The 19,710-nt window shown below is 36.8% G+C and overlaps 1 protein-coding gene across 3 annotated transcripts in view; it reads right to left on the bottom strand.

Moving 5' to 3' along the window:
• The window catches only part of KCNH7 (potassium voltage-gated channel subfamily H member 7), a 207,960-nt gene extending 188,487 nt beyond the window's left edge, over positions 1 to 19,473 (bottom strand). For all 3 annotated transcript variants that reach the window (XM_039702380.1, XM_039702390.1, XM_039702399.1), the window contains exons 1-2: positions 18,656 to 19,473; positions 16,438 to 16,668 (exon numbers count right to left, since the gene is read on the bottom strand). In XM_039702380.1, coding sequence (XP_039558314.1) covers positions 16,438 to 16,668; positions 18,656 to 18,731 — 307 coding nt within the window. In that variant the 5' untranslated portion in view covers positions 18,732 to 19,473. The remainder of the gene's footprint in view (positions 1 to 16,437; positions 16,669 to 18,655) is intronic.
• Between the last annotated feature and the right edge of the window lie 237 nt (positions 19,474 to 19,710).

The raw sequence follows: 19,710 nt of genomic DNA, 5'->3' as shown, positions 1-19,710 counted from the left end.
TAAATATATCTGAAGCTATTTACTGTACTTCCCACAAACTGTATTCAGGTTAAAAAACAACATTGCTACCAAAACCAAAGAATATTCAGTGCTAGATTTTGCTAGCTGCTCTGAAGAAAACAGTTGTAGAAAAGCAGTGAGTTTGTAATTTGTCTCTTCTGTGTTTCACCATTCTCTGATATTTATTTTAGAGGTAACGTGAACAATAAGTGCAAATAAGAATAAGTAGAAGCAATGAAAAAGATATCAATAGTACTTTTATATTATTATTCTATATTTTATATATATATATATATATATATAAGGCTGATACACTTGGCAAAACTAAAACATATTTTAACTTGATTCAATCCTAGCAGAATTTTCCTTTCTGCACTGCTGTTACATAATAACATTATCAATTTGCTGAAAGTATTGGTAGCACAGAACAAACAGACTTAAAAACCTTTCATTTTGGTTTTGGGGTTTTTTTTTTGCTTGTTTGGTTTTTCCTTTAGTCTTTTTTTTTTTTTTCTGCAATATATAGATGATATGTCCATGACAGGTAATAATGAGCTTTCATTACTATTCTTCAATCAGTTTTGGAAAGTTTCCTTTACAGATAATACCTCAGAGGTAGAATGTTAACTTTGAGTGCTGATCTTAGTTCAACATCACAGCTCTGGTGTTTTATTCCCGTAAAATGTAAACCAATATCAAGCTCCAACAAAGAGATGCATGAAGGTCTCTACACCCCTTAAAATGCCAAAAGGAAAGCTGAATTTACCATTGCAAGATTTGGAAAAAGCATTTTGAGGTGATGCAAGGTACCTCTTTAGCCAGAGGTTCTGCTTACCCTTTTTATTGCACTTCAGAAAGGCTGGTTAGGTAGACTTAATGGAACTGTCAATCCTGTACTCAAAAAAGGTTTCTATTTAGCATTAAAACTTTAAAATAAGACCCTATTTTTTCCTAGCAAATAGACCTGGGCTGAGTGGTTCAACTCACTGCCCTGATCTCTAAAATTTCTTATTATTATCCTGGGTATACCAGAATAAAAAATGTAACTTCAAAGAACAAATATGCCATAACTCTAAGGACTAGGGTTGAAGTTAGTAGGAAAATGCTTCAGTTTTAAAATACCTGCATGTTATTTTGCTCTCACAATTGCTTGCAAACTGTACATTATAATATATTGTGTATCTAAAAAACAATGACTTGCTGATCATTAAAAGTGTGATGTGTTCAACTGAGTCACAAAAATGCATATATTTGTAAAGCCTTTATTAAATATGTAACTATTGAATAACTTCAAACATTTCAAACCCATATAAAAACATAAAAGGTTTTCAGTTATTCAAAAACCTTAGTTTACAAGTCTTTTGCTTTAGATAAAGACTATAAATAAATGGGTTGTAAACACAATTTTGAAAGTTATGTTAATCAAGAGAATTTTTTTTGTAATAACTGTGTGTAAAGAAAACTGTTTCTCTGCAAAGCAGAGTATCAGAAACAAGGCTAGAAAAGCCATCTTTTTGGCTCTTGCTCACATCTGACTTTACTCGAGCCTTGTAGGGCCAAGTATCCTTAACTGTTCTTGAGAAAAACAAGTCAACATTTGCAATCAGCTTGTCATGGGCAATCTGACAGGGAATATTTGGTCCAGTCCAAGAATGAGAAATGATTTGTATAATCTCATTCCTTTAAATTAAAAATAAGACACATGTCCCAGTACTATGCACGCTAAATTAATCCTATGCAGAAATAAAGCACATACAAGCTGCTACCCTGAGCACTGTACTCTATCTCTTGAATGCAGAAATGGGTGCAATTAAATCCTCAGTGTGTGAATCTCTCACTTACTACCTTAGATGTAGGAATGGCTTTGCATATGAACTGAAATAAAAACACACAAAAAAATTCATAAATTAAAAAATCCTCGCATAATACTATATTTAATGCATATGATAGATGTCTTCTCTTCTGCATCATCAAATTAACTGATGTAGGAGCAACCAGCACTTAATGTAATGCCAGGAACTGCTGTTGTACAACCTCAAGATACTTTTACCTGTAACAGGCAGAGAGCAAAAGGAAAGTTCCTTTTAGGCAGTCAATAAAGCAGGTTTTATCTATGAACTTTCAAACATCACATTAGGATGATTAAAAATAAAACCCTACATGAAACAGAGAGATCTGTAAGTGTTAAATATGCATGGAATATGGAGAAAAATTATTTTAATAATAAAATTAAAATATTGTCAGTGCTGTTTTAGTCAGTGGAAGTATATTTGATTAAGCTTATCAACATCTTCAAGCAGCAGTTGAACTCATCATTAATAATATTCATTAAATATGCTTTGTCATATTGTGCTTGTTTAACAGTCCTTGTCTACAGGTAAAGAACTGAGAGAAAATATGAAATGGGTTGCAAATTTGAATAGGCTGTCAGGCTCCCCAGCTGGGGTGTCTTAAATCAGTAGGATTATGTCTCAGTTTTCTCTTTTAATATCCTCACATGGAATCACATCCCTAAATGATGGTATTTGAAGAGGTACTGCTTAAACCCGTGGGTCTGACATCACTGCAGTGGCACACAAGGTGCAGGATTCCCGATGCTCTGCCGCTGTGTCTGTGTTAGGGGCCAGCTCCAGCAGGATGCTGAGTGCCATCGATGCCAGCAGGCAGATGTGCTGAGCTCCTGTTGGGAGGTAGCACACTTCCATACTGATTGTGCTCCACAGGGTAGGGGAAGGGGAGTTGATATTGTGCTAAAGGAAAAAGCTGGTATTAACCCTTGAAGAAAACAGATTTCTACCTCCCCTAGTCACTAAACTGGAAGAAAGGGTATAGGACAAAGCTATAATTTTCAGAAGAAAATATGAAATTAGAAAGGGCAGAAGAGAACTGGAGAAGAAAATGTTGTCTTTTCTAAGACCTGGCTAAGGAAATGTTAGCAATAAACTTTTTCTTTTGAGATGAGACAGTTTTTCAGTAATATTACCTCACTACTGAAAGTCACTGAAATAATTCGACAGTGTGAAAAATATTTCTCTCTTAGATCTGATTTTTTAATTTCTTTAGTGATGAAAATGAAGTGCTCAATAATGTGTGCTAGGGATGCTCTGGTTAGTTGCCAGTGCAGTTGCATTTATCTTCTAGTGTAAGACAACTGATTAGCTGTTCTAAAACTTAGTAGTCCATCGCAACTTTCTTTAGCATTAAGTTGGTTTGGACAACTGTAATGCACAGCAAAATAAGCATTAGGATTTTTTTTCTTCTAAACTCAAACACTTTTGTATGAAAAATCTACCAAAGAAAACCAGGCAGCTGCCTAACAGCCAGATTAATTGATCTCCATTACAGGAAAACACTGATTTCTTCATAATAAAAGGTGTAGCAACACAGAATTTATACCACGTAGCACATCAGTAATGATATTTGGAAAAGCTGTTCCATCCAAAAATATCTAGGTAGCAATTTCAGCCTTCTTGTATGTGTAATATAAAATTATTTCCAAATGCATGAATAAGAGTATCTAAGTTATGCAAAATTCAATGTCTAAAACTTGACATCATACTAAACCACTGAAGAAAGAATAAGAATAATACATAAAAGTAGCATAGATGCTACTTAGTATAATAAAAGATATGTAAAATACCCACATATAGGTTGCTGAATTGAGAGGAAAAATAAAAGAAGTATGGTATCTAACTCATTAGTTTTTCAAACATTGGAGAAGGTATTGCTAAAATGCTTTCTCAAGCACCATATCAGTCCATTCAAATACTGAGAAAAATGAATAAGTGTATTCAAATACCATTTGGCTCTACAGAGAACTTATGACTGAGCTCCAATGCGAAAAAAAACCAAACAAAAACCAGCAGAACACCTGCAACAAAAACAGTATTTAAAAGAGATGGGAGCAAAGACAGGCTATGAGAGAGAAATACTAAAACACTGCCCAGGCATGCTGGGATGGTTTTGGAAAAGCTGAGCTAGATTTGAAACTCTTGGGATATAAAGGACAACAAGAAGGGTTGGTGTTGCTAGTATGTTTGCAGTAAAAGAATGAACAAGTATAACTTGAGTCTGCTAATGAGTGGGGGGAGAATGATTTAATGACAGTGGATGCAGATAAAGTTGATTTAGTGACAGTGGATGCAGATTCACTGCCTCAGTCTGGGAAAGGTTTGAACCTTGAGGTCGTGAAAAAGAACTCAGACAGTGATCTGTTGAGAAATTTGACTCCAGCCGTGTCCAGGATAAAACATACTGGGTTGTATCAGCAGCAGCTTTGCCAGTAGGTTGAGGAAAGCGATACTCCCCCTTTACTCAGTGCTCAGTTGACCACACCTGGAATAGTGAATCCAACTTTGGAACCCTAATACAAGAGAAATTGTGATGAACTTGAATGAGGGTAGCAGAGGCCACCGAGATGGATGTGGACTTGGTGCACATGTCCTTTGCAGAGTGATTGAGGAAACTGGCTTTGGCTGTGAGCCTAGAGTAGAGAGAGCTCCAGATGACTTAATAGAAGTCCTTCAATAGGCATGAGGAAATTACCAGGAGATGGAAGCAGGTCTTCAACTGAGGTGCATGGCAAAAGATAGACAATGCTTTAAATTGGTGTAAAGAAAAACCAGTTTCAATATGATGGTATATAGAACAGGTTGCCCAGAGAGGCTCCATCCTGGAATCCAACTGGGCAAGTCCTAAGCAATCTATTCTGAATTCTCTATTGCTCTTGCTTTTGGCAGAAGACTGGACTGGATGACCTCCCAATCTTCCTCCTGACCTAAATGCTCCTGGATTCTATGAAAATACGATGGTTATAAAAGACCAATCTAAGAAAAGGATTCTTTATTATACTGGAATGGTAAAATGCTATATATTAGAGTATGTGCCATGCTAACAGAATGCTTTCTGGAAGCAAATACATCTGAGTGATTGCTATTTAATGATTCCCATGTGAAACAAAGCATTACTTGTTATATAGGTTGTGCCAGTTAAAAAAAAAAAATACAAACAAAGGGTGAAGTCCAAGAGAGGAATAAGTTACAATCTGAACTAGGTTATGAGGATATACCTGGTTAACAATAAATTTTAGAGATATGGTAATTGAATCTAATCAGATATATTATATCCTGTGGAAATGTATTTTTTTTTCCCCATTGGTAACTTCATGTAGATCTCACAAGTATGCAGGACCATGAAGCTCAGAATCCATTATGAACACTTAAAAAGCTGGATCAAGCTAAAGTTTGATAAAATTTCTGTTCTTTAGAACTTTGAAAAGTGATTTTTTTTTTGTTTTGTTTTGAGGAGGAAATAAAGCGCCATTTGTTGCATAATACATGTAGCACCAGTTAATCACAAATAATACTCAGTTAAGTTTCGCTTTTTAAAAAATATTGATGCACAGGCTCTTTATGACTGATTAGTGGTAGCACCTGAATAAGTGCTACAAATATCACAACAAATTTCAATGTGAGACTTGCAAACGATAATTTTTTTCTGTTTGAAAAAAGCATGAGTTTAGCAGCCACTGAACTTTCTTAGCCAAGCCTCCTGTATTTTTATAAGTCATTTATTTGGCAGTTCTATTTTCTATATGGAATTTGGAAAGGCTGAGGGCTGAAATTGACACAGGAGTTGATTCCACCTTTGTGTTCTTTTTGTGTTCTTTTAATCCTATGTCAAGAAAAAGAAATAGTTTGGACACTTCTGCCATTCAGTTTGGACACTTTTGCCCCAGCTGTCTCTAACCCCATACTAGCACTTCAGGGTCATGTCTGACCTCTGTAAGACAAGAAGTTGTTTCTCTGGAAATTATTGTTTATTATGACAGGAGAGAGACACTGCATTACCTAGGGTATCATCTTGGACCTGACCCGTGGTCTGAGGTGCTCATATCACAATAATCCCTATTAAGTACAATTCCTATTACAGGTAGTTTAACATAACTACTCCCTGTAATACCAATTTATATTCTCACTCTGTTATCCATTTTTTAGACTTGATCATGTTGGGGATTTTTTGCGACATTTATACATATATGTACACTGGGAAATGTTACAATGCAACTTTTGTGTACTGCATTGGAAAAGAGAAGAGGATAGTGTGAAAATGCAATAGCGAAGAATGTTTTGGAACAGTGAGCTTTTCCAGAATAATACTTCTTTTGATGTTAAAATGGGTCTTTTGAGGTAAAAGACTCAGACTCACCGCATTAGTCAATCAGCTCATTAGAAGCCCCTTTAATTTGCCACTCAGTTCAAACTTCCTGTGATTGAATGTATTTAATAAGAAAAGTGCTTTATTAGCAGAAGTTTTGTGAACTATAGAATATCAGTTTGCATTCTGTGATGGGGTAGGAAGTACTTTTGGCAGTTCCTCAAAATGGTTCTTAAACCTTCTGAGAAGGAGAAATACACTTTCATAATATATATCATAGTATATACATATAATTGGAAATTAACTCCTTAATTTGATTTTACATGTAAAACTTCAGGTCACTATTTTTTCTTGCAGTAATTCAACCTCAATGTGCTCTTCATAGCTATGATAACTTAGTTAAATCTGATATTTTAGTGCCTGTGGCATCTATGAAGCAACAGCACCCCAAACATTTAGAAAATCTACTTTCCAGGTAATAATCAAGATTAAATGTATAAACTTGCTTCTCCATCATTAAAAAAAAAAGTTGGCATCTTTCTTCAGATATTTCTTAGAGAGTGGAAATAAAGTGCTTTATTTTTTTCATTCACAGAAAAAATATCCCAAGGTGAAAAGGGATTAAGAATAAAATTTTATTTAAAAGGGAAGCAATTCAATCAATTCCCATGAAGCAGGGACAAATGCTCTTTGCACATTTAAATGCTAAAGAGATTATGTTTGAAATTCAAGCAGCCACACACAATGTATTTGTCTGGCTAATAATTATGTTTTGCATATGTCGAGTTCTGCAGAGACAATGATGCTACTGGTAATTCTGCTAGTGCAGGATCTGCTTTTTTTTTTTACAAATGAGGTCAAAAGGCAATCAAAAATGAATGGAAATAGATCTGCGTGGTAGCCTTGCCTACCCATCAGCTAGGAAGAAGAGTGGTCTGTGAACCATGCATTCCTTCCTCTTTTCCGCTCTTTAAATAACCGTGAGCACAGGAGGGGGAAGCCACCCACACCCAGCTCCCAATCTACAAACATCACAAAATCAGACACTAATTCTGCTTGTAGCTGCAGCAGAAGTGAGTAGTTTTTAATTAACTTTTTAGGCATTTGGGAGCAGGTCCTTAGATCCTACTCCTAATCCTGACACAAGAAGGGATTTGCAAATTTTAGGATAAAGAAGAACAAGGTTTTATTACAGTTTTGTGGTCATCCACAAAGAGTACTCAAACTGTTCTTTATCTCAAAAACTACAAAAATTTTCTTTAAAACTCTGTGGGTAAAACACTAAATATGCTTCTGTGCATTAGATGCCCACATTTTTGTTGCTATAAACAATCATTGTAACTTATAAAAGGCTAAGGATGTTCTGCAAAGCATGCTCTGAACAGCAACCCAGCAGGGACTGGCTCAGGACTGACATTATACATAGGCTTTCACACGAGTTACTGAGCTGCTCTGTTAATGCACAGAGAAGGCTCAGATGCTGATTTATAGATACCTGATTTTGTACTTCAAGGCTGTTACCACTCTCTCACATAATATGGTTATGTTGTCCATGACCCCAGAAACATTATTTAAAATGGCATGGACTTTAGGTTCTTTCTTTCTTTCTACTTTTTTAGCAAGTAGACAGAATTGCAACATTATTTTACCTTAACTGCCATGACAATAGGATTTATGGACTACTGAGTTTCATGTCCTTTTGAAAGTATAAAAAGAAATGCCATAAACATGCAAAATACTAATGAGATTATCTGGCAATTTTTTTTCCAGAGAGGAAGGAGTAAAGCAGATTGACATAAATGAGTTTTGAAAGGAGGAAATTTGCAAGCTATTTTCAGAGATCCACTTGCATTGATTTGAATGAAAATCAGCAAAGAATGCTCTAAGAAATAATCTCAAAAGGGTACAGACTCCAAAGTCTGACAACAGCTGGGAGAAAGTGCTTTAGCACATGCATGTTATCATCCACAAAGAGTACTCAAACTGTTCTTTATCTCAAAAACTACAAAAATTTTCTTTAAAACTCTGTGGGTAAAACACTAAATATGCTTCTGTGCATTAGATGCCCACATTTTTGTTGCTATAAACAATCATTGTAACTTATAAAAGGCTAAGGATGTTCTGCAAAGCATGCTCTGAACAGCAACCCAGCAGGGACTGGCTCAGGACTGACATTATACATAGGCTTTCACACGAGTTACTGAGCTGCTCTGTTAATGCACAGAGAAGGCTCAGATGCTGATTTATAGATACCTGATTTTGTACTTCAAGGCTGTTACCACTCTCTCACATAATATGGTTATGTTGTCCATGACCCCAGAAACAGTCCTTCTGGGAAGAGTTCTTTCAGTTGGATAGACTTTGGTGTTAAATTGATTCCTGGTACATTTTATTAGGCAAAAATAACACTGGGCACTTAAAATGGAAAAAAATGGAACACATTTTCCTTTCTTTTATTTTCATTATTTAAAATGGCATGGATTTTAGGTTCTTTTTTTCTTTCTTTCTACTTTTTTAGCAAGTAGACAGAATTGCAACATTATTTTACCTTAACTGCCATGACAATAGGATTTATGGACTACTGAGTTTCATGTCCTTTTGAAAGTATAAAAAGAAATGCCATAAACATGCAAAATACTAATGAGATTATCTGGCAATTTTTTTCCAGAGAGGAAGGAGTAAAGCAGATTGACATAAATGAGTTTTGAAAGGAGGAAATTTGCAAGCTATTTTCAGAGATCCACTTGCATTGATTTGAATGAAAATCAGCAAAGAATGCTCTAAGAAATAATCTCAAAAGGGTACAGACTCCAAAGTCTGACAACAGCTGGGAGAAAGTGCTTTAGCACATGCATGTTAGTGATGCAACACATTTACATGATAATTAACAGTTTTTCAAGTAGCCTAGGTATAAGACAAAATCCCCTAATATGTCCTTGTTCTGAAGTTGTATCTGCCTGTCTAACCTGTGGATAAAAATGTAGGACAGTTTTGTCTGTTTTGCATGTTTCTTTCATAATTTGCTGTCTCTTTATGCAGCAATGGAGATTCAGCTAATACTGCTTAGCAAAGGTATACTGTACAGCAGTGCACCCAATACCTAAAGATCAGGATTTCTCAGTGTTACAAAAACTAAACTTCGCAATTTAATTCTAGGAAAGTTGTTGGTGTGCAAGTTAATTCCTGTGTCAGTAGGCATTGATATCTTGCTCTCAGGCCTTTATGGGTGTTTGTGGCCACAGAAACAACCAGTTGCCAAATAGTCCTGTGCATTTGCTCAAAAAAGGCCAAGATTTCATAAGCTGGTACTGTCAAGGATCAGTATTCAGATGTTGTGATAAATCCTAATTTCCAAGTATTTAAAGTAAATTCTTGTGTTTCTCTGAAATGACTGTTTAGGCAAGACCTTCTGTTTTCCATTGCAGACTAATTTGGCAAATCAGAGGTTTAAATGAGGTAATGTGTTATTATGGAGGAACAAGGACAGGAAAGCAAGAAATTTCACCATGTAGTCAAGTACTAAACGCAGCTGTGATTTCTGGCCTAAGCTTTCCTCTAGTAATTTCCACTCACTATCAGTACTGAAATAGTTAATAAGGTGGACACTTAAATACCATCTTTAGATTTTGATTATATGATGGCTCTGTTAACAAATAAGCTAGAATAGGTTCTTTGTGTGGATAACACTTCCATGCTGTAATTGAAGGCTGTATCAAAACCAGGTATAATAAGATCTATAATTGGAATCCAGTTAATGAAACAAAAAAAGAGAAGACCTTCCTTTTACACTGTTTACTCTGACTTTTTCTCAGATTGAATTTCGGTATTCTTTGTGGTGATCTTTCGTGATGAGATTTCACTGTGATTTCAATATTAAAGAATTATCAAAATGAGAAATGAAAAGCCTACATTGAGAAAATTGGTGAGGAAGCTTAAAACTGCATATCTTTGGAAATTCTGGAGGTCAAAAATCATTTAGTGATGAGTTATGGCTATAATTCTGCTTTCAAAAGGAAATTTTAGTTCAATTTCCAAGAAATTATTCAAATATGCATGTTATTGCCTTTTAAAAAAACTCCAGTATACTAGACTAAAAACTTCAAGCTGTACAAAATCATAAGACAAATAGTTCCCACCTCAGAAATGTGAACTTTCAGAGTTGCAGACAATGTGAAACGAGTGAGTAACTATAGAGCCACAATACCCCACTGTCATTGTCATTTATCCGCTCTGACTGGACTGAGGTCCACAGCTACAGTTCTGATTGCTTTTGAGATATGCAGTTTCCAGAGTCAATTAGCAATTTCCATAGTCAGCTTTGTCTTGCTACTCTGAATCCTATACTGCCTGATTAAGCTTTTTCCATACTTAGCTGGGAAGAGCATGGACTGCCTAGTACACAGACTGAGTCATACACTAAGTCAAGCATGTAGGAAATACTTTAAAACTGGACTTGAAAGCACTAACATAAAATCTAACCCACACCATTATCCTCTTCCCTTTGCTTGGAACCAGAGGGAACAGCACTCATGTCACCACTGGTGTTACTCAAAGTGCCATGTTCTGAAGTTTATTTCATACCAAACATGCAAAAGGCTGCTATCAGAAAATCAGTGGCTCTTCCCCTCTGTCTATTGCCAGGTATGATGTCTCATTTGCTCTCAGCATCTCTTTTTGATATATAGGCCAATTTGGTGGAGAAGGGAAAGGACCAATCAATAACATGAATTAGGAGTATGCAATCTCTTATCATAATGTAACATTAGAAAGGATGCACGATAAAGATTGAGAGAGGACACAATAAATCATGTGAAACGACACCAAAAATAGACTGACAGCATCTGTTCTTTTTGTCTCATAACCCAAACCCAAAATAGCTTTCACTACAACTAAAACGAGCATATTCAAAGCAGATAAAAAATGTTGTCAGCAATGCCTAATTAAAAAATGAAGCTCTTTTGAGGATGTGTATCACATCGTAACCTTACATTAGCATTTCAATCTAGAATGCGTCACCTTTCTTACTGCTACGGCATACTTTTTTAAAGCCAGCAATCGTTTTTTCTTTTTAGCTTAGACTAGAGAAATTTGGACCCCTTGATTGGTGTAAATTGGCCCTGTGACATTCTGAATCCTGATATTAAATTACCCTATGGAAGTCCAGCGTAAGAGGAGTTCTGTCTTAACACTGTACTGAAATGAAAGACTCCTGAACCACTAGCCTGCAGGTTTTTTATTTGTGCCATAGTGGAACTCAAAACTGTCAGAATGGATTTTTCCAAATTAACTTTTTTTTCATGTTAAAGATGCAGTACCTAAAATATCACCAATTTTATTCTTAATTAGTTATTAAAACCATGTATATCTATTCATACCTTTCGACCCTAAACACTGAGAAAGAGAATAACTTAGAAATCAATTTAACTGTTGTTCTATTTATTCAGATACTATCTCTTCTATAAAAGTTCCCTCCTTATTTAAAACCAATTCATCTTTACCTGGAAAGAAAAAGGAATATATTGGAAAGTCAAGGATTTGAAAAATAAGATTGAAATTGACCTATAAATAAGCTTTCTTAGGATATCTAAGAGGTTCTTTATCATAATCATTAGATATCCTACATGAAATGTGAATCAGAAGTGACCCACAGTTCTGAGCAGAATGGGGATGGGTAAATGAGATATTTGGATCACTGAGGTATTGTCTTACTGCTGATGCTTCTCCTTGCTGTAAAATCAGCAATACTGAATGGGGCAAGGAATGTTTTTTTCTTGGTAAGTATTGAAGTCTAAGGTAGAAACACAGTACTACAGTCACAAGAATGGATATCCTCATTTGTTTCCAATAGTCCAACACCTTCAGTAACAGTCTGGATTTCATCCAAGGAGTGTTTTAAGAATGCTTGGAAAAAAGCCCTGCATTAAGAAAGGGTTTTTTGACAGGTTTGGGGTTTTTTTTTTGGGTGGGGAAATACTTTCTTTATCAAAATGCAGACAAATAGTATTTCTTCTGTCAAGGAGTCCTACGCCAGTAGGGTGTCAGAGAGATTGGATTCATTGGCCTATCTCAAAAGTTCTGGATAAGGCACTAAAATTATGGTCAAGACTGCAGCTGCTGACCCTTGCACTAGAACAAATCTAAGGGGACTTGACACATATGTAAGCAGCTTTCTTTTCAGTTGTGTTTTTTATTGATTGGTAGGTTCACGCAAGCAGGTGCTAAAATGCCTGTACTGACTGAAGTCTAGATGAGGAGCTCCTAAATGAAGAGCTGATCTTTCTTCTTGAGAATTCTTAATACCATTTTCGCTTTATTTCATTACCATTTTTGCACAATTATTATTTTCCTCCTCAGAAGAAGAGCTGAAAAGGCCTTAAGATATTAGTTTGGAAATGTGCTTTGAAAATGCAAGTATGTTTAATTTGCAGTCATTTCTGGCAAATTACTTTTTTGAAACTGGTAAATGGCAAGTAGTTTGTGAGGTTTGTACACACTCTGCAAATTGCTTGATCTTATCTTTGCTCAAACCTATACTCTACCTTAGTCCTTCTCAACCCTGGAATATCTGATGGCTAAGCTTAAATTTAAGCTGAGCTTAAATGATCCTACCTTCCTTAAATAGATATCATCTGCAAGCTTAGACATATCCCATTATTGTCCACAGAGCACACAAGTAAAGAAGTAAAAATGTATTCTGTGTGGTACAATACTTTCTGATTATTATATATATTCTCATTCTCATTCCCAAAATAATTATACTTTTTATCCAAAAGTTTTACAGCTTTACCACCTCAAGCAATATTTTACATCTGTCAAGAATGATTTATGCAATAATGAATTAAACTGCAAAATGGAGTCCTCAAAGGAAAAGCTGTCAAATATTTTCACCATAAATAACTTTATTAAAATAAGAACTGATATCCTATATAAACAATATCTTGCCTTCAAGTATAATTCTGATCATATAGCTATAAGATTAGTGAACAAAATTGTGAAATAGTAAGGAATTTATGATATTGCTGCTTTGATATCAGAGTATAATTTTTTAATTAAGCAGATGCTAATGCCTAATGGGCAATCCTTGGAAAAAAAATCCGTTTCAAAATAATACTTCTTGTGACTTGTATTTATCTACTGCTCTTTTTAAAAAGGGATATTTACATTTAAAAAAAGCAATTTTATGTGTCTTTAATCCCATGAGTACATCCACTGACAATTGTGGAGTTACTTGTGCTATGAGAACCTGTAAATTTGGACCTTTAGTTTTGGCACCATCTGCTCCCATTAACCATTTTTCTCAGTAATTAACTCTTCTGGTAGCTATGTAATTGCCTACTGTGGCACTACTTGAAGAGAACAGAGGACTAGAACAGTCAAAAGCTGCTGTGAAGGCAGCACCGGTGTGGTTGGGACAGGGCCTGCTGGGTGCCCAGGCCATGCTGGATGCCCAAGTCTGGGCCTTCTAAACAATTACACAAAACCATCACAAGCATTCAATGCTTCTCTGCACCCTCCCCACACTGCACAGTGAAAAGGGAAACAGGCTCCATCCAGGTTACTCATTTATACAACCATCATACATAGAACTTTTTTCTCCTTTGACCACTCTATCTTTTGCCTATCATGTTTAAGGCAGTGTAGATTCAAGCAATTGCCATTTTTTGAATATGGACTTTCCTGCACTTTCATCTAGAAAAGTGGACTACAGACCAGTAGAGAACATCAGAATCCTAATTCCCGTGTGTGTGTGCAATACCATTTTTCTATAGCAAGAATTTTCTTTTAAGCTGAGCTTCAAAGCTGTGACATTTTAAAATTATATGAGGTGATATTTAGAATCAAAAAGAAAAAGCATTATTTATAGAGTGATTCCCTTTCTGATATCTGCATTGCTGGAATTCTGATGACAGATTAGCTTTAAAAATGATCCCACTGACATTTGCTTTACTTCAAAATATTAGAGTAATTTTTAATATAATCAGTGGCTTATGTAGAGTAAATGATAATGTGATGTGGAATAAGGTTTTATTTGCAATTCACTGGGCTTTTAGTCAGGAGTGTGCAATACGGTCTTTAGAACCTCTGGTCACTGGAACCTCCAGCAAGTCACACCTTCTTGAGGTGCCTTCCTCCTCCATATGCTTAGTATTATGTTAAATATTATACAATGGCTTGCCATGAAATAACATGTCAGTTAACCTTTTAAGCAGTGGATAGTTCATTGGAGTAACTTGGGTTATTCACATGTAGAAAGCTACATTTCTGACTGTTCTAGAATTGACATCTGAAAATTGAAAACTGCTGAAATTGACCTCAAGTCTCATACTCACTCAGAGCACAAATGCAAAATAAGCCACTTACCAGGGACTAACTCTCACATTTTTAGAAAACTCTTGAAATTGACTTTGTTTTGTAACCTCGAGGAATGTAACCTTGTTACATATCACTATTCTGTATATTGTTACAATATACAGACTATATTATATATAGGTACATGTATCTATGCTATATATTGAAAAACTAAATCTGAAAACTTGAAAAAGTGGAAATGAAAAGTGAGGCATATATTTTTCAGTTATTTAGAATAACTATAGAATATGTTTACTAACATTCATTACATTCATCACACAGGTAGTTTCAATTTCATGACACCACATAGACTTAAGGCTTTCTATAACATTTTGAAAAGAAATTGAACATTATGTGGAACAAAACAAAAAAAAAATCTGTATATACAGACAATCAAGCTGACAGATCGCCATTCGAGTGTCAGACCTATCTTATATTTTGACAATTTTTGCTTGATTCACCTGTTTAAATTTAGCAGATCATACAGTTCACATGCTCAAATTTAGACAAGTAAAATATAGAGGCAATTAAAGTAACTATTCATAGAAGTGAAGTTACTGAAAACCCTTATGCATAAGATTGTTTACAATGAATAATCTCTAACTCAGCATTCAAAACTATTTATGTAGGATATGGCAACTTTTATGGACAGTATTTCTTTGGTATGTCTCAAACAGATTATGGTGTGTTACATGATTTCAGAATTCAGCATTTTAGAAAAGGATCTATCTGTCTGTCTATCTATCAATCATTCTCTGGTAATTTACAGATAAGTAGTACTTTTAAAGGCTTTTCCTTCCTCCTAATGTTTTGGGAGACTTCAGGACTTTTAAACTACCACATCTCCAAGCAGTGCTCCAGGCTGATGGCTGTGAAAGTTAGCAATAGCATTCTCCTTCTGCAATATTATTTTTAACACATGCCAAGTTAACACAAACACAGGGTAGATGTGTAAAAGACACACAGTGTCAGGTCTCCTGAGAAATCTATGTCCAAGGCACGGCTACAAAAAATCTTAATCGAAATCTGCTCCAGACCACCAAACCAGATCTAAGAATAAAGGGTTCTACTGAGAATCTGTTACCAAGAGTATGCTTAAATATTGGTAGCGTGGGTAGAATGGTTGGCCTGAGTCCTATCTGAATTATAGCAGCCTAAGCTAAAAATAATATTACTTAAGTCTCTCCAAGATAACAACAGAATTATTGAGAACAGGATTTAACTCTATGACTTTAAAATGAGAGAGCACATTGCATGTGATTCTAAAATTGATGTAAACAACACACTGGCACTTCTCCAAAACTAATTTAAGCTCAGCATTTGAATATGAATTTCCTTTTCCTTCTCCCAAGAGTGTACACAGCAAGAGACAAAATAAGGTACACCACAATTATCAATTACTTGAATTCATTTGAAAGATGGGTGTTTCTGTAAATAACTGAGTAATTAGAAAAAAAACCAAACCCAACCAACAACAAAACTCTACATATAACTATTATGTATCATAATTACTTCCCATGTCTGAAAAACGCTTTTCCCTTTCTCTATAAGCTAATGCTTTCTTTATGATAGGCTGGTTTTTTCTACTTTTAACTTCGCGGTAAAATTTAAATCAAGGTACGCTTCCTCTATGCTGACTATTTTAAGTGATTTACATCTTTAAACCAACTGAGAAGAACTTCTGTTCCAGAGTTGCAAACACTGCGCTGGCTGCGTTCAGCTGGTAGAGTGAGTGTGCAGTGACATACTCCACACACCCACTACTCTCAGGGCAGATTCCCTTACTGATCCACACAAATGGATTTCACTGGACTTCAGAGAAATTACAAGACCTCCAGCAAAGGGGCTGGCCAATACAACACACACACTTCTTTTACCAATCAACTGCTAACCAAACACGCAAAAAGTTTTGAAAATAAAACCAGACTTTACCATCTTTGTGGTAGTAGGTGACTTCTACTTTTCTCTCCTCTGACCCCAGCAGGGCTTGAGCAATTTGGGCAATATGATGTCTTTTGGTCTCTGGCCCATGAAGAAAATCACAGGTGCAAGGTTTCTGCATGACATCTGGCCTGGAGAACCCGGTCATCTCACAGAACCCATCATTGCAGTAGATGATAGCACAATTCTGCACTCTAGCATTAGCAATGATGAATTTTTTATCTGCAATAAAAGAAAGTGATGCATTTTTTAGTGCTCTTTCAACATTTCTTATGGGGTCGATTGCAGAGATGAATGCTGAACAACCCTTCTTTTCACGAAATGCCTGAAATAAAGAGATTTTCAGTCATTTAATAAAGACAATTTGAATCACAACTTTTAAAGAAACTTCAATTAATTTAGAATACATTAAAGATGAATATAATTCCTTTTTTAAGGAAATAAAACCACACTATGCAAGTGTCTGTAAATCTCCTTTTGACTTAAAAATTTTGTCTGTTTCAGGCTTCACTGAAGCCCAAGCGATGAATGCTCTCCCGTCAGACGCAACTCCAGGAAAGTCCTTGAAAAGTTAGCAGCTTCTTTTGGGGAAAATAAAGCCTTGGGAAGGGGTTCCACTTTAGTGAAGGGCTTCTTGATGTAAGGTCCATCTCAATCTACTCTATAGAGGTTTTCATTGAGGTGAATGACAGTGAATTTATAGTATGTTAATAAATCTATCTAGAATGTAACAGAAGAAAAGTTCCTAAAAAAAAAGGGGGGGGTGGTACATGAAATGATTGTTATGTTGGAAACTTTTTGCAAATTTCACTGAAGTTGTCTGCTTCCATCCATCCTACTTTCCCAAACTCTCATCTCAAAGACATGTTCAAAAGTTTTCAACTCTTATTAGTTTGTTTCTGTTTACCTTTTTAACGCACTATTGCCATTGTAATTATAAATGTGTGACTATGATACACTTACTGCTAATAACATTACTTTTTAGCTACCCAAATTCACAAGGTGATTGCTTGCTTTATAAAAGATTTTTTACATAACACCAAGTAAACAGTGCAAGTCTTCAAAATTTTAAATATGTCCGTCTTTGAACACAGCGACATATTTGGAGATTTCATTCTTACTTTTTCTGCTCTCTTTCAATCATGTTGAACTTTCACTATCACTTGCCTATTTAGTAGCTAGTGCATTATTACTGTCAAAAAATCTACACTACATAAAATCTTGGAGTAGCAACACCAACTTAGCATATAGTTAAATTAGTAGTAGCACTGTCTCTATTTTTTTCTCAAAAAATATCAATGTTACACATGCTAATATGGGTCTAAGTATATGGATGTATACGAACTGGAATTACCTGTAAGGGCTCACACCAGACTGACACTAAAATTATGCTAAATATTTAAATCAATGTACATATATCAAACTACTGTTTCGAAATTAAATTCATTTTAAGCATCAAGTGACCTTCTCGCAGCTAATAGGAAGCCAGAATTCTGGCCAGGAAAAAACACTTCAGCTTCAGCCTCCTCGACAGGTAGTAAACTGCTGCATTGGAAAAGATCTCACAGACTCTCCCTGAGGATGCATTTGCACTGGTTTGATAGATATTTTAGACTTACACTAAAAAAAGAGAGAAATTTGACAGCTATATCTAAATGCAGTCATGACAACAAGGTAAGAGAGTATTTCCTCTTTAATAACTCTTCTGCATATTTTCTGTTTCCTCTAAATCAAAGTCTGAAGTTCTGCTTGATTTTGAAAAGGCAATTATTATTAACAGTATTAACAATCATCATAATAAATCTAGCCTATTTTTTAGACCTGGCAAAGACAGCAAGATTCTACATTCTGCTTTTAAAGCCATTTCACTGATTCAGAAGAAGGTAAGAGATATAACTTCTATAGCTGTACAATATGGATACAGTCAACGATAAAAACTATTCCTTGAAATAGGGTGGGAAAATAGCTCCAACCCCCCTCCCCCAAAAAAACCCAAATCCAAACCCAAACAAGCCCCACTAGCCAATAATTCAAGCTAGTAATCTGTATTCTAGATCAAAAACATTGCTACTTCTACCAGGGATCCCCTCCTTACCTCCGGGGTTTTCTTTGCAAGCTACAAACTTAAAAATAGTCTGGAGCTGCTGTCCATTTAGTCACAAGCAGAATAAAACTACTATAGCAAAATAGATAGAAAGCGAGAACTTACTTTGCCCTTCAAATTTTCGTATGATTGTACCCAAAAATGTATTTTGTGGTGCCACATGACCTCTGCGAACAGGCATGTTTGTACAGGTCTTCGGTTTTCTGTGCACAATGACTTCTCCAAGGATCTCCTACACGGCTCCAGCCCAAAGCACCGAGCCAGCTACCCTTTGTGACAAATCATCGTCCTCTGGAGCTCGGAAATCTCTTCCCATTAGCACCACTTCTAGAGACACGCTTTTCCTATTGGAGTCAGATTCATCCCCCAGTTTCTCTCTTTTTCTTTCTTTCTTTCTCTCCTTGCTTTCTTTTCTATTTTTTTCCTGGAGGATCTCGGACGCTATTGTCTGGGGCGGGTAGGGGTGGGGTAAGCAGGAGGAGGTGGCGGGTGGGGAAAGATTACAAGGGTAATCGATCTCTAGCACCAAACATCGCCAATTTTCCAAAGCAAATGGCTGTGACCCGGCAGTTTCCGACGCTGTAGTGGTGGTTTGAGGGCTGGAAGACTAATGTTTCTCCGCTGCCAGTGGGAGTGACGTTCCCCCCCTCCGGGCTTCACCACGGCGCGCAGCAGCTCGGATTACTCAAGCGTGGTTTAGCAAGAGCCAGCCAATAAATCTCTTCAAAACTCGGCGACAAACAGCGGCATCAGGAATAAGCTACACCCCAGCAGCACCGCGACGTGCCACATCCCCCACCGCGGCGGCTGCAGGGGTCAGCGGGGACCGAGGGCGATGGCGGCGGGGGGGCCCCGCCACCTCCGGTAGCCCCGGCGTCCCCGCCCTCCCGGCACCGCCGGCCCCTTCGCGGCCCCTGAGCGTGGCCCGCCGGGGAGCCCCAGGCGCTGGCAGGGCCGGGGGAGGGAGGGAGGGAAGTTGGTACACGCCCCGTCTGGGGCGGGGGGCGGCGCGAGTAGGGGTCGATGTTGAGCGATGGGGGAGCGGGGGAAGGGACCACCGGAGCCCTCGGCATCCTTCCTCTCCCCGGTGGAAGGGACTGCCGCCTCCTACGCGGCGTGACCCAGGCGAGGGCTTCCCCTCGCCGGACGACCCCCTCCCG

This window comes from Passer montanus, unplaced genomic scaffold, assembly GCF_014805655.1.
Source record: "Passer montanus isolate IOZ18808 unplaced genomic scaffold, ASM1480565v1 scaffold1, whole genome shotgun sequence".
In the NCBI taxonomy this organism is placed as follows: Eukaryota; Metazoa; Chordata; class Aves; order Passeriformes; family Passeridae; genus Passer; species Passer montanus.
This window is presented reverse-complemented; position numbering and strand designations above follow the sequence as displayed.